The 15,856-nt window shown below is 45.5% G+C and overlaps 1 protein-coding gene across 1 annotated transcript in view; it reads left to right on the forward strand.

Annotated features, from left to right (window-relative positions):
- Window positions 1-15,856, forward strand: part of PTPRH (protein tyrosine phosphatase receptor type H) — a 61,703-nt gene that overhangs the window by 27,888 nt on the left and 17,959 nt on the right. Inside the window, 10 exon segments of the mRNA XM_033961452.1 lie at window positions 466-502; window positions 3,783-4,058; window positions 4,581-4,859; window positions 5,392-5,670; window positions 6,210-6,485; window positions 6,830-7,105; window positions 7,450-7,728; window positions 8,284-8,562; window positions 9,419-9,676; window positions 11,269-11,625. Of these exon segments, the coding sequence (XP_033817343.1) occupies window positions 466-502; window positions 3,783-4,058; window positions 4,581-4,859; window positions 5,392-5,670; window positions 6,210-6,485; window positions 6,830-7,105; window positions 7,450-7,728; window positions 8,284-8,562; window positions 9,419-9,676; window positions 11,269-11,625 (2,596 nt within the window).

Consider the following 15,856-nt stretch of genomic DNA (forward strand, 5'->3'; position numbering starts at 1 on the left):
TAATGGGAGCCACTGTTTTTATTTGATTTCCATGTACGAGGGGCCACTAAAAAGTTCTCAGCTCAACCAAGGAGAGAATGATGGGGAGCCATGAAACTTACAAGTGATTCCACACTTTTCTTGACACTTTGTTTTAATGAGGCAAATGCATCTGGTAAATGGGCACACGTATAGGACAATCAAGCCTTTGTGACATCGCTGATGAGGTTGGCTCTTAGGCATTGGTAAAATGAGGCATTGACATCACAATACGAGGGGCCGTTGAAAAGTTCTCAGCCAAATCAAGAAGAGAATGATGAGGAGCCATGAAACTGATAAGCTATTCCATGCTTTTCTTGACACTTTACAGTGGCCCCTCGTATTGTGACGTGTTTGTGTGTTTCCTTTGTGTTGTGGGATATACTTAGTAAATCTAGAAGACCACAGTATCCTGCTGACGGATTATCATGTCTCTCTTTTTGACAGGTTTCCATGCTGTGGCAGGGTGGCTGTGTCCACTCAGGTGAGTAATACAGACTTCTTCGTTATCTATTGTAGAGAAGCCCCCTTCCCTTACCCCCTCCCCCCCCCCGGTCTCTCAGCTACCTTAATTTCTATTTTTCTGACTTGAAGGAAGCTGAGGATTTTCTGATACCCTGACCCGTCTTTTCTGCTTTCACTCTCCAGCTTCTCCGTGTACAGCCTTGAACCAGACATAAGAACATAAGAATTGCCGCTGCTGGGTCAGACCAGTGGTCCATCGCGCCCACGCGGCGGCCCTCTGGTCAAAGACAGTGCTCTAAATGAGACTAGCCCTACCTGCATACGTTCTGATTCAGCAGGAACTTGTCTAACTTTGTCTTGAATCCCTAGAAGGTGTTTTCCCCTATGACAGACTCCAGAAGAGCGTTCCAGTTTTCTACCACTCTCTGAGTGAAGAAGAATTTCCTTACATTCGTACGGAATCTATCCCATTTCAACTTTAGAGAGTGCCCTCTCGTTCTCCCTACCTTGGAGAGGGTGAACAACCTGCTCTTATCTATTCCCTTCAGTACCTTGAATGTTTCGATCATGTCCCCTCTCAATCTCCTTTGTTCAAGGGAGAAGAGGCCCGGTTTCTCTAATCTTTCACTGTACGGCAGCTCCTCCAACCCCTTAACTATCTTAGTTGCTCTTCTCTGGACCCTTTCGAGTAGTACCGTGTCCTTCTTCATGTACGGCGACCAGTGCCTGGTTGTGTGTCCTGGTTGTGTGTCCTCTGTACCTGCTGTGTCTGCCTGGTTATGTGTCTCTGTACCTGCTGGGTCTACCTGGTTGTGTGTCCTCTGTACCTGCTGGGTCTACCTGGTTGTGTGTCCTCTGTACCTGCTATGTCTGCCTGGTTGAATGTCCTCTGCGTCTGCTGTGGTCTCCCTTTGCTCTTCTTTAGTGGTGGCTCGTCCCTTCTCAAGGCCCTTCGCATAGACGCTCTCACTAAGGCCTTTGATCCTCGCCTTCGATGCACACCGAATGGCTGAGTGCCGCTGGCACCTCCCCTTTTAAGGGAGAGTTCTGATGGATGACTTCGGGGGTGGGCGGAGCTAACTCTCACCACTGCCCCTGCTGATCCTGCCTCCTTCTCTCCTGCTTTCCCCTCCTCCTCCAGGTTTCTCCTTCTGTCCCCCTCCGCTCTCCTCCTGCTACTCTCCTCTCCTCTCATCGCTTCCCTTTTGACCACGTCATTGTCTTTGCCCTGACAATTGGAGCCCTGTCCCCTGTGAATGAAAGCAGTATTCCCGATTTTGTTAATATCACTCACCCATGCCAGTATCGCATCAGCTTCTTCAGAAATGGGACGGAGATTTGCAACATCACTGTATCCACAAGTAAGGAGGGATAATGCACCCTGGAGGAGGGGAAATGGGAGTTTTTGTGAGCATGCTGTCTGTCTCGGCTGAAGGAAGTCACAAAGCTGATAGAGACAAAGGTAGTCGATAGGTGGGGTGGGGGGTATAGTGATCGTGATCTCTCAGTAAAGTGGGCGGTCCGCCCCAAGCACCAAATTGGTGGGGAGCACCCCCCGATCCTTCCCCACACCTATACTATCAAACGTACATGCCTCTTTCCTTCCCCCATTCCTCTTCTGACATCACTTCCTGGACCAACGACTAGGAAGTGACATCAGAGAAAGAGCCGACGCTGGCACAAGCAGCAGGTTGGGAAACTGCTCGCACAGCGGACATTAAAAAGGGGGTGCCACCGCCCTGGTCGTCTATCGCCCTCGCTACGTCACTGATCAGAGGAAAAGATTGTAAAGCAGTTCATGAGGCAGGTCAACTCTCTAAATCAGATCCCTGGTGATGGTGCTCAGATTCCTGACATCTTTTCACTTCGAGGCCAGAGTTTTAATTCACACACAAGATGAAAAGAGATGTATTGATATTTTTCTAATAATAAAATGCAGTTACCAGATGTCCAGGTTTTGGGAAGCCCTGACGAGCTCCAACCGCATCTGGAGGGCCTCTGTGCATGCACAGATGACATCATGCACGTCCACGCATACTCCAGGCTTTCCAGATGTGGCTGGAGCTCTTCCAGAAGAAAAGAGGAGGTTTTGTGGGGGGCAGAGCTGGAGGCGGAACTAGGTGGAGCTGGAGGCAGAACAGGGTGGGATGGGGTTGGGATTGGGGTTGGGGCGGAATGGGCACAAGAGCTAGGGGAGGCACTGAGAGATCCTATGAAGCACCAGAACAAGGAACAGGGTGAGAAACAGAGAAACATGCAGGTTTGTGAAGGGATTTTACTCTTCAGGGCCAGCCCAACTGCTAAGTGGAGTAGGCATCTGCCTAAAGTGTGACAGGGATGGAGGTGAGGCAACAACAGCATGACGGCTAATGCCATTCAATCTGAGTTAGCCCAACAGTGAGCACCTACACATCTCAGGCTTGCCCCATCCCACCATCTCCAAAACAGTAAGTTCACAATGAGTGGGACCAGGCAGACCATGTGTGGATATTCAACTCCTGGTTGCACTAAATCTAGCGTAGAGCAGGGATGAGGGGTACTAGGTGAGATGCTGGACACCTGTTGGGAGGGGGAGAGGAAGAGTAATAGAGAAAGGATAAGGATGTGGAAATACTGGGCATAAATGACAGGACTCGACCCAGGAGTATCGTACACCTTCACCATATACACTGTGACCAGTGACGGGGTGGAAAGCACAATGAGTGCATCCGCCAATGCAAAAACAGGTAAGTTCATTTCATTATCTCTGCTGCTGTGTGTCTTGAGTGTCCCGGTGCATCTCTCTCTCTCTCTTTGTTCATGTGCTTCTGGGGGGTCTCCATATACCAGTGTCTATATCTTTTGTTGAGTGTCTTTGCATATTCTTGTGTTTCTCTTTCACTCTGTACACCTGGGTTGTTGGGTATTTGTATGTATACATTACATTAATTACATTACATTAATGACTTCTATTCTGCCCGTACCATGTGTTTCTGTTTCTCTGTGTATACCTATTGTTGAAGGGAGTCTCTGTGTGTACATGGATTTCTGTTTCACTCTGTATACCCATGTTGTAGGGTGTGTCTATGTGTTCTTGTGTTTCTTTTCCTCTTTATAAACTTGTGTTATTGGGTGTCTCAATGTGTACTTGTGTTTCTGTTTCTCTGTGTATACCTGTGCTGTTGGGTGATTTGTATTCTTGGATGCTATCTGAGCATTTCTGTCACTGGATGTCTGTCTGTGAGGCTTCTCTGGATATTGTATATACATTGAATTATTCTCCCTGTGTAATATTTCCTATTTATTGGTTTGTATTCTAGTTCCGGATCCAGTTTCAAGTGTGAAAGTAGATAACAAAAATGAGACGTCCGTGTCTCTGTCCTGGACTGCTCCCAATGATACATCCAATGACTCCTACACTTACAGGATTATGGTAAACAGTAGCTCAGGTTTCCTGAAAAATGAGAGCACATCTTCCGCTAGTACATCCTGGATTGTGAAAGGACTAGATCCAGGAGTGTCGTACACCTTCACCATATACACTGTGACCATTGAGGGGGTTCAAAGCACGAGTGCATTCGCCAATGCAACAACAGGTAAGATCATTTCATTATCTCTGCTGCTGGGTGTCTTGAGTGTCCCGATGCATCTCTCTCTCTCTCTTTGTACATGTGCTTCTGGGGGTCTCCATATACCAGTGTCTATATCTTTTGTTGAGTATCTTTGCATATTCTTGTGTTTCTCTTTCACTCTGTACACCTGGGTTGTTGGGTATTTGTATGTATACATGCGTTTCTATTTCTCTATGTGTACCTATTGTTGAAGGAAGTCTCTGTGTGTACATGGATTTCTGTTTCACTCTGTATACCCATGTTGTAGGGTGTGTCTGTGTGTTCTTGTGTTTCTTTTCCTTTTTTTTAAACTTGTGTTATTGGGTGTCTCAATGTGTATTTGTGTTTCTGTGTGTATATCTGTGCTGTTGGGTGATTTGTATTCTTGGATGGTATCTGGGCATTTCTGTCACTGAGTGTCTGTCTGTGAGGCATTCTCTGGATATTGTATATACATTGAATTATTCTCCCTGTGTAATATTTCCTATTTATTGTTTTGTATTCTAGTTCCAGACCCAGTTCCAGGTGTGAAAGTGGATAACAAAAATGAGACGTCCGTGTCTCTGTTCTGGACTGCTCCCAATGATACATCCAATGACTCCTATACTTACAGGATTATTGTAAACAGCAGCTCAGGTTTCTTGAAAAATGAGAGCACATCTTCCGCTAGTACATCCTGGATTGTGACAGGACTAAACCCAGGAGTGTCGTACACCTTCACCATATACACTGTGACCAGTGATGGGGTGGAAAGCACAATGAGTGCATCCGCCAATGCAACAACAGGTAAGTTCATTTCATTATCTCTGCTGCTGGGTGTCTTGAGTGTCCCGGCGCATCTCTCTCTCTCTCTCTCTTTGTACATGTGCTTCTGGGGGTCTCCATATACCAGTGTCTATATCTTTTGTTGAGTGTCTTTGCATATTCTTGTGCTTCTCTTTCACTCTGTACACCTGGGTTGTTGGGTATTTGTATGTATACATGTGTTTCTATTTCTCTATGTGTACCTATTGTTGAAGGGAGTCTCTGTGTGTACATGGATTTCTGTTTCACTCTGTATACCCATGTTGTAGGGTGTGTCTGTATGTTCTTGTGTTTCTTTTCCTCTTTTTTAAACTTGTGTTATTGGGTGTCTCAATGTGTACTTGTGTTTCTGTTTCTCTGTGTATACCTGTGCTGTTGGGTGATTTGTATTCTTGGATGGTATCTGGGCATTTCTGTTACTGAGTGTCTGTCTGTGAGGCATTCTCTGGATATTGTATATACATTGAATTATTCTCCCTGTGTAATATTTCCTATTTATTGTTTTGTATTCTAGTTCCGGACCCAGTTCCAGGTGTGAAAGTGGATAAAAAAAATAAGACGTCTGTGTCTCTGTTCTGGACTGCTCCCAATGATACATCCAATGACTCCTATACTTACAGGATTATTGTAAACAGCAGCTCAGGTTTCTTGAAAAATGAGAGCACATCTTCCGCTAGTACATCCTGGATTGTGACAGGACTAAACCCAGGAGTGTTGTACACCTTCACCATATACACTGTGACCAGTGATGGGGTGGAAAGCACAATGAGTGCATCCGCCAGTGTAACAACAGGTAAGTTCATTTCATTATCTCTGCTGCTGGGTGTCTTGAGTGTCCCGGTGCATCTCTCTCTCTCTCTCTCTCTCTCACTTTGTACATGTGCTTCTGGGGGTCTCCATATACCAGTGTCTATATCTTTTGTTGAGTGTCTTTGCATATTCTTGTGTTTCTCTTTCACTCTGTATACCTGGGTTGTTGGGTATTTGTATGTATACATGTGTTTCTATTTCTCTGTGTATACCTATTGTTGAAGGGGGTCTCTGTGTGTACATGGATTTCTGTTTCACTCTGTATACCCATATTGTAGGGTGTGTCTGTGTGTTCTTGTGTTTCTTTTCCTTTTTATAAACTTATGTTATTGGGTGTCTCAATGTGTACTTGTGTTTCTGTTTCTCTGTGTATACCTGTGGTGTTGGGTGATTTGTATTCTTGGATGGTATCTGGGCATTTCTGTCACTGAGTGTCTGTCTGTGAGGCATTCTCTGGATATTGTATATACATTGAATTATTCTCCCTGTGTAATATTTCCTATTTATTGTTTTGTATTCTAGTTCCGGATCCAGTTTCAAGTGTGAAAGTAGATAACAAAAATGAGATGTCCGTGTCTCTGTCCTGGACTGCTCCCAATGATACATCCAATGACTCCTACACTTACAGGATTATGGTATCCAGCAGCTCAGGGTTCCTGAAAAATGAGAGCACATCTTCTGCTAGTACATCCTGGATTGTGACAGGACTAAACCCAGGAGTGTTGTACACCTTCACCATATACACTGTGACCAGTGACGGGGAGGAAAGCACGGGTGCATCCGCCAATGCAACAACAGGTAAGTTCATTTCATTATCTCTGCTTCTGGGTGTCTTGAGTGTCTCGGTGCATCTCTCTCTCTCTTTGTTCATGTGCTTCTGGGTGTCTCCATATACCAGTGTCTATATCTTTTGTTGAGTGTCTTTGCATATTCTTGTGTTTCTCTTTCACTCTGTAAACCTGGGTTGTTGGGTATTTGTATGTATACATGTGTTTCTGTTTCTTTATGTATACCTATTGTTGAAGAGGGTCTCTGTGTTTTCTGTCACTGGGTGTCTGTCTGTAAGGCGTTCTCTGGATATTGTATATACAGTAAATTATTCTCCCTGTGTAATATTTTCTATTTATTGTTTTGTATTCTAGTTCCGAACCCAGTTTCAGATGTGAAAGTGGATAACAAAAATGAGACGTCCGTATCTCTGTCCTGGACTGCTCCCAATGATACATCCAATGACTCCTACACTTACAGGATTATGGTATCCAGCAGCTCAGGGTTCCTGAAAAATGAGAGCACATCTTCTGCTAGTACATCCTGGATTGTGACAGGACTAAACCCAGGAGTGTTGTACACCTTCACCATATACACTGTGACCAGTGACGGGGAGGAAAGCACGGGTGCATCCGCCAATGCAACAACAGGTAAGTTCATTTCATTCTCTCTGCTGCTGGGTGTCTTGAGTGTCTCGGTGCATCTCTCTCTCTCTTTGTACATGTGCTTCTGGGTGTCTCCATGTACCAGTGTCTATATCTTTTGTTGAGTGTCTTTGCATATTCTTGTGTTTCTCTTTCACTCTGTACACCTGGGCTGTTGGGTATTTGTATGTATACATGTGTTTCTGTTTCTTTATGTATACCTATTGTTGAAGAGGGTCTCTGTGTTTTCTGTCACTGGGTGTCTGTCTGTAAGGCGTTCTCTGGATATTGTATATACAGTAAATTATTCTCCCTGTGTAATATTTTCTATTTATTGTTTTGTATTCTAGTTCCGATCCCAGTTTTAGATGTGAAAGTGGATAACAAAAATGAGACGTCCGTATCTCTGTCCTGGACTGCTCCCAATGATACATCCAATGACTTCTACACTTACAGGATTATGGTATCCAGCAGCTCAGGTTTCCTGAAAAATGAGAGCACATCTTCCGCTAATACATCCTGGATTGTGACAGGACTCAACCCAGGAGTGTCGTACACCTTCACCATATACACTGTGACCAGTGACGGGGTGGAAAGCACAATGAGTGCATCCGCCAATGCAACAACAGGTAAGTTCATTTCATTCTCTCTGCTGCTGGGTGTCTTGAGTGTCTCGGTGCATCTCTCTCTCTCTCTTTGTACATGTGCTTCTGGGTGTCTCCATGTACCAGTGTCTATATCTTTTGTTGAGTGTCTTTGCATATTCTTGTGTTTCTCTTTCACTCTGTACACCTGGGTTGTTGGGTATTTGTATGTATACATGTATTTCTGTTTCTCTGTGTATACCTATTGTTGAAGGGAGTCTCTGTGTGTACATGGATTTCTGTTTCACTCTGTATACCCAAGTTGTAGGGTGTGTCTATGTGTTCTTGTGTTTCTTTTCCTCTTTATAAACCTGTGTTATTGGGTGACTCAATGTGTACTTGTGTTTCTGTTTCTCTGTGTATACCTGTGTTGTTGTGTGTCTTTGTGTGTACTGTGTTTTTTGTGTAGTCCTGTTTCTTGGATGGTCTCTGGGCATTTCTGTCACTGGGTGTCTGTCTGTGAGGCGTTCTCTGGATATTGTATATACAGTAAATTATTCTCCCTGTGTAATATTTTCTATTTGTTGTTTTGCATTCTAGTTCCGTACCCAGTTTCAGGTGTGAAAGTGGATAACAAAAATGAGACGTCCGTGTCTCTGTTCTGGACTGCTCCCAATGTTACATCCAATGACTCCTACACTTACAGGATTATGGTAACCAGCAGCTCAGGTCTCCCAAAAAATAAGAGCACATCTTCCGCTAGTACATCCTGGATTGTGACCGGACTAGCCCCAGGAGTGTCGTACACCTTCACCATATACACTGTGACCATTGACGGGGTAGAGAGCACCAGGAATGCGTCCGTCACTGCTACAACCTGTAAGTTTGTTTCCAAGAAGATGCCAAAGCTCTATGAGTCCAACGTTTTGCTGAGTCAGTCGTAGTTTCTGCTAACATTTCAACAGGGAAGAGCTAGAGAGAACAAGGCAAGGGTGCTGAATATGTGACCACTGTGGGGAATGGGGTAAAGTTTTGGGTTGGGGCAGTCCCAGCCTCTCCCAGGAGGAGGTGCTGAAGGGAATGGTTCAAGAGCTGGGTGTTGGGGAGCTCACTGCTCCTGCAGGTCCAGCCTCTCTCAGCAGGGAGTACTATAGGAAACGGTGCAGGGAACAGCCGAAGCAGAGGTTGAGAAAGCAATGAAGAGACTGATGGAAGGGAGATACAGTGGCGTAGCGAGGGGGAGAGGCGCCCACGGCGATGGTGCCCCTCACCCACCCTCTTCTCTGTTCCCTCCACTTCTACACACTTCTTCCCCGTTCCCCCATACCTCTGTAACATTTCTGGCATGAGCAGCAACCCCACCTTGATGTTGTGCCTGCATGGGCTTTCCTGACGCGGGTCCAGGAAGTGACATCCGAAGAAGAGCCCACACATGCGCGACAACAGGTTGGAGGTTGCTGCTCATACAAGGAATGTTACAGAGGTACGTTGGAAGGGAAGCGGTGTGCGCACGTGGCAGTGGGGGGAGAGGAAGGAGTGGGGGGGAGCATAGAGGAGACCGGGTGCCACACACCTACGAAGGCGATGCCTAGGGCAGACTGTCCCTCTCCTGCCCCTCCCTTAATATGCCACTGTGGAGATGATTTGGGTTGGAGCGTTGCAGGGAACGAGGGGGGGGGGTTGGGAAGGAAATGGGGAGTGTTTTCGATCTATTGACGTCTTTGTCTCTCCACAGTGCCTAACAGTCCCCAGAATCTGACCGAGGTCACTGTTAGCGCCAGTGAAATCCTTCTGTCTTGGCTGGCTCCGTATGATTTCAACAGAGAGTTTTACAGCTACACAGTGACCTGGGAGAGCAAGAGTGCCAATGTGTCCCAAAAGCAAATGAACTTCACTATATCTTCCCTGGATCCTGGGACTCTGTACAATGTCAGCGTGAGCTCGGTCATCGAGGCCGTGAGCAGCGTGCCGGCTTATATCTGGGCCCAGACCGGTGAGTGTGGACTCTCTCCACGGAGGGGTGAGGAGAATCTCTCGACCCCAGGGCAGGAAGGAAGGAAGAAAGAAAGAAAGAAGGTGGGGTGGGGAGGAGCCAGCAAAAAATGGGGCACGGAGGAAGGAAGAAAGAAGGAGGGGGGACAGGGAACCAGAAACAAAGCAAAAAATGGGGCACGGAATCAGAGAAAGACAGACAGAGAAAGAAAGAAAAAGTTGGGGGAGGGAATGAGGTCTGGAGGAGAGGAAGCATACAGGAGGCTGAAAGAAGGGAAGAAGTATTGGATGCACAGTCAAAAGAATAAAGTGCAACCAGAGTCACCAGAGGAATGCGGGTCTTTGTGTTGTGGGGAACATGGTCAGCCCCATCTTTAATGACGACAAATTGAGAGGAATTTCTTTCAAACTCTTTCCCAAAATGCACTCTAAAAAGACATTCAAATGCTCATTTCAGTGCAGGCCAGGGGTTTCAGGATATCCACTGCGAATATTCATACCAGAGTAAGTGGTAAGAGCGGTTAATGCAGCTGGTTATAAAAAACATTTGGACAAGTTCCTGGAGAAAAGTCCATAAACTGCTGTTGAGACAGATATGGGGGGGAACCACTGCTTGCTTTGGATTGGTGGCATGGAATGCCGCTACTATTTGGGTTTTTGCCAGGTTTTTGGGATTGGCCTTCGTGAAGACATGATACTGGGCTAGATAGACTATTAGTCTGACCCATTAATACTATTCTTATGTTCTTAAAGAGGCAGTGTATGTAAATTGATCTCGTAAATATTCATTGTGGATATCCTGAAAGACTGACTGGCTGGGGCTCCTCCTGGACAGGTTTATGATGAGCTAGGCACTCACAGAAACCCTTTCAAAGGAGCAATCTCAGCTCTGGAATGTTGCTACTCTTTGGGTTTCTGCCTAGTACTTGGGACCTGGGTTGGCCACTGTTGGAAACAGGATACTGAGCTTGATGGACCTTCAGTCTGTCCCAGTATGGCAGCTCTTATGTTCATTTGTGAGCCAAGTATGGGACAATTGAGCTATTGTGACATCACTAATGAGGTTGGCTATTAGGCATTGGTGGAATGAGGCATTATGACATCAAAATCTCAGCTCTGGAATGTTGCTACTCTTTGGGTTTCTGCCTGGTTCTTGGGTCCTGGGTTGGCCACTGTTGGAAACAGGATACTGGGTTTGATGGACCTTCGGTCTGTCCCAGTACAGCAGCTCTTATGTTCTTATCTCTCCACTCTGCAAACTACCCCTCACAGGCTTCTCCATGCCCAAAAATTATGCCCCCCAAGCTGCCACCACACCCGAAATCTGTACCTCTACAACTGCCCCTCCACCCTACAGATTGCTTCCACTCACAAAAACTACTTAAAACATGAACAACATACAGCAATTGGAAATAATTTTTTCAGCCATATGTTGTAAAACTTCAATCATGTACAAGTGACTCAAATCTACCAGAATAATTCACCCTTTCTTCCCCCCTCCTCTGGTGCCCCCATTTCTGTCTGTGTTTCTGCTAGTGCTCTATAGTGGCACAGGGGATTATAGCACCTTTTTTTCTTCCTTCCCCTTTGCAGCTCCACAGACTCCTGGAAGCCTGAAGATTTCCAACTCTACAAACACCAGCGTCTTCATTTCCTGGGAGCTGGCGAGCGGGAACGTGAACCAGCTCAGTGGCTTCCAGGTCATGGTAACCAACACCAGTGATGAGACGGTTGTGAAGACTGATAATATCATGGACCCATCTGCGAGGAACTGGACCCTACGTAACCTCACCCCAGGGACAAACTACACCGTGAAGTTCCGAAGCTTTAAGACCAGCGCACCCGGGGCCAGCCCTGCCGCAAGAGGAGAGGGTCACTTGCGAAGAGAGCGTAACACCTTGAACACGATAGAGACCTTCAGCCCTTTCCTTATCCAGATGATATTGACAGGTAGGTTGAATAATCACTAATTCTTGAATGCAGAAAGAAAGAGAGACAGATAAGCATCCATCTGCAGCGAGTTAGGAGGGACCCAACTCTTTCTCTTGGAGAAGGAAATGTTTATTTTTCTGTATGACTTCAGAAGGCAATGTCTCTTCTCTCCATCTTTCTCCAAAAGATGTCTCATCTCACCATCTCTTTAGGTGGGGGACTAGCTCTGTCCCTTCTCTCTCTTTGGAAAAGGACTGTCGTTCCATCTCTCTTTCTCTATATAGGGATTGTCTCTTCCTTCCATCTCTCTCTCTATAACAGCGGTCTCAAACACACGGCCCGTGGGCCGCATGTGGCTCTCCAGGTTTTATTTGCGGCCCGCGGTCTGGAGGCATCATTCTCTTCCTTTTGGAGCAGCAGCTGGCTCGTTCGTTCAAAGCCGCGGGTTGGCGGCTCCTTGTGCTATCCACTCCTGCATCGGAAGCCTCTTTGATGTTACAACATCAGAGAGGCTTCAGACGCAGGCGCGGATCTCGCAAGGAGCCGCCACCTGCGGCTTTGAACGAACGAGCCGGCCAGACACGCTGCTGCTCCAGTGGCGTACCAAGGAGGGGGCGGTCCACTGCTCTCCCTAGAGTGCAGCTCGCGGCTCGTCTAGAGTAGTGGTGCCGAACCTGCTTCCCTTCCCTTCTCACTGCTGCCATCGGGGATCAGGCCGGCACCGTGTTCTTTGATCTCCCTGCTTCTCTAACCTTCTCTAACTTGCGGTGGCCCGACGTCAATTCTGACGTCGAGAGGACGTTCTGGCTAGCCAATCGCTGCCTGGCTGCCCAGAACGTCCTTTCCGATGTTAGAATTGACGTCGGGCGGCGAGAGTTGGTCGGCCCGGTGCAGAAGAGAAGCAGGGAGATCTCTGCCTGTTCCCGATAGCGGTAGTGGCAGCAGCCTATTCCGCGGCGGCGGTGGCATGGGGAGGGCAGGAAGGAAGGAAGAAAGAAAGAAGGTGGGGTGGGGGGAAGCCAGCAAAAAATGGGGCACAGAGGAAGGAAGAAAGAAGGAGGGGGGACAGGGAACCAGAAACAAAGCAAAAAAATGGGGCACGGAATCAGAGAAAGACAGACAGAGAAAGAAAGAAAAAGTTGGGGGAGGGAATGAGGTCTGGAGGAGAGGAAGCATACAGGAGGCTGAAAGAAGGGAAGAAGTATTAGATGCACAGTCAGAAGAATAAAGTGCAACCAGAGACTGATGAATTTACCAAACAAAGGTAGGAAAATGACTTTATTTTCAATTTAGTGATTGAAATGTGCCAGTTTTGAGAAAGAAAAGATATTGAATTTTAAATGTGAGTGCTGCAGAAAAAAATAGAGTACTTGGAGGGCCGCAGAAAAAATAGTTAATGTCTTATTAAAGAAATGACAATTTTGCATGAGTTAAAACTCTTTATAGTTTATATATCTTTCCTTTTAACTGTTAAAGGAAAGTTTTATAAACTATAAAGAGTTTAACCTCATGCAAAATTGTCATTTCTTTAATAAGACATTAACTATTTTTTCTGCGGCCCTCCAAGTCCTGCAAATCCAAAATGTGGCCCCGCAAAGGGTTTGAGTTTGAGACCACTGCTCTATAAGGTCTAATCCACACATGTCAAACACAAGGCCCAGGGGCCGAATCCGGCCCGCCTGGCCATTTTATGTGGCCCGCGGTGACAGTGCCGCATCTAAGTGCCTGACTGTGCAGCCAAAGTCTCGGTGCCGCTCCAAGCTCCTCACCACGCTGCAGTACCTATTTGCAGGCAGAAAGACCCAGTCCTAGTGTAAAGGCTAGTTTGGAGCAGGGCGCTCCACCCAAGTGCCTGACTGCGCCACAGGTGTCTAAGGGTAAGGAAGGATCTATACTGCTCCTAAGACTAATCCCCTCTTTTACTAAGGTGCACTAACCAAATTAGTGCATGCTAAACGGTAACGCGTCCATAGACTAACATGCACGTGTTAGCGTGCGCTAATCGGTCAGCGCACCTTAAGTAAAAGAGGGCCTAAATATCTTAATAAAAAATTCGGCCCTTGACTTAGCCTGTGTTTTAGATTTCAGCCCCTTATGTGATTGAGTTTGACACCCCTGGTCTAATCCCATTGTTTGTCTAGGTAGTAGAGAATGACATGGGGAGAAATTTTTCTCAGTCCCCGCGGGAACTCATTTTCTCATCCCCGCGAGTTCTTTTCTTGTCCCTGCCTCATTCCTGCAAGCTCCGTCCTCAAGTGCACAAGCCTCAAACACTTTAATTTATATTGGTATTTTAATTGATAATAAACTTTCATTCCATCCTCAAATTAGTGCACTGGTTAAAAATTGTTTTTATAAACTAAGAATGATTAGATCTTAAGCAGCAACGAGACCAGCCACAACCACCGAGAGCACACAGACCCGATCCTACCAAGAGTGTGAACTCTTCCCCCCATGCAATCCGCTAAGAAGATCGACTGTCGGCTCCGGGCGGCTTTCCCGCAGAGGAGAGAATCCTGCATTCACCGTGGGCCTCATCTGGGGCAGCCTCCTTGGAGCGGCTGGGGCACGGGCAGTGTGTCTGGGAGGGAATGCATGGATGGGAGAACATCGCAGGGGAGGAGACATAGGCATCCTGGGACTGTCGGCCAAGTCTCTTCCCTGAAGAAGCCCTTTCTGGAAACGTCAATCGCTCCTCCTAAACTTACTTGCTCCACTTCATCACTGACGCTGAAACCGTGGATTGAAGACAAAGTTTTATTTTATTTTTCTTTCCAGCTTATGATTTATCTTTAATCTTATCTATTGTTTTGCCTTTTGTCTTTGTTTTGTTCTATTTCTATCATTTAAATTTCTCCAGAATTCTACTGTTCAACGGCTCCCCCTTCTGCTTCTATTCCTTTCTCTCCTCTCTTCTACCTTCCAAAGTATTTAGATCAATGCTGTCTTGTTAAAATGTTTATTTTATTTTTATTTTTCCTCTAACTCTACTTTTCACTTCTCTATTACCCTCCAGGTACTTTAGTTAGATTGTGAGCCTTCGGGACAGTAAGGGAATTTTTCAAGTACCTTTCTTATTTCTAATCTTAATGTATATTTTCTGTAAACCGCTTAGAACCTAACGGATGTAGCGGTATATAAGAAATAAATTACATTACAAATTACATTACATCTTTAGCTCCTCTCCTTGATGCTAAATCTCTCAATGTGTTAATTCACTCGCTCGTAATATCTAAAATAGATTATTGTAATTCACTATTAAAAGGTACATGTCTAAAAGATATAAAACGTCTCCAACTCATTCAAAATACAGCCATAAAAAATTATAACGGGTTCAAATAAATTTGATCCTGTCACTCCGCTATTACAAAAAGCACATTGGTTGCCCGTTTTACACAGAATAACATATAAAATCGCTCTCTTGACTTTTAAAACTCCACAAACAAACTCCCTGGCATTTATAGACAGACTCTTGATCCCTTATGATCCCCCTAGAGCAGGGGTCTCAAAGTCCCTCCTTGAGGGCCGCAATCCAGTCGGGTTTTCAGGATTTCCCCAATGAATATGCATAAGATCTATGTGCATGCACTGCTTTCAATGCATATTCATTGGGGAAATCCTGAAAACCCGACTGGATTGCAGCCCTCAAGGAGGGAATTTGAGATCCCTGCCCTAGAGCCTTAAGATCAGCATCCCAGCATACCCTCAGTGTCCCATCTCTGAAGATAATTGGTACTCGTCGCGCCCTTATTTTTTCAGAAACCGCCCCTTTGACTTGGAACTCTCTTCCTTTATATCTAAGAGCAGAATGTAATTTGCAGAAGTTTAAGAGTGGTTTAAAGTGTTTTCTCTTCAAGGATGCATATAATTGCTAATGAGTTAGCTACCTACCTTAATAAATCCAAATGTTTTTTTATTTTTAGGCCACTAATTTTCTAATCTTTTTCATGATTTTAATTCCCTTCTCCTATTGTATTTCCCTTTAATATATTCTTGCTATAAAATTGTATTTCCGCCCCTTCCCATATTGTTTCAAAGATTAGTGTTTGTCTGTTTAGTCCTGGTTTGTCTAACAATTTAATACATATATGTTTTAATATTGCAGATACATCTGTCTTTCTGTAATTTTTAAATTTTGTTCAGCCCTTTGTACTGTTGGATAAGCGTTTAATCAAACATTTTAAATAAAGATAAAGATAAAGGATTGTGCACTTAAGGCAGAGCTTACAGGAATGGGGCAGAGACAGGG

This window comes from Geotrypetes seraphini, chromosome 10, assembly GCF_902459505.1.
Source record: "Geotrypetes seraphini chromosome 10, aGeoSer1.1, whole genome shotgun sequence".
NCBI lineage: Eukaryota > Metazoa > Chordata > Amphibia > Gymnophiona > Dermophiidae > Geotrypetes > Geotrypetes seraphini.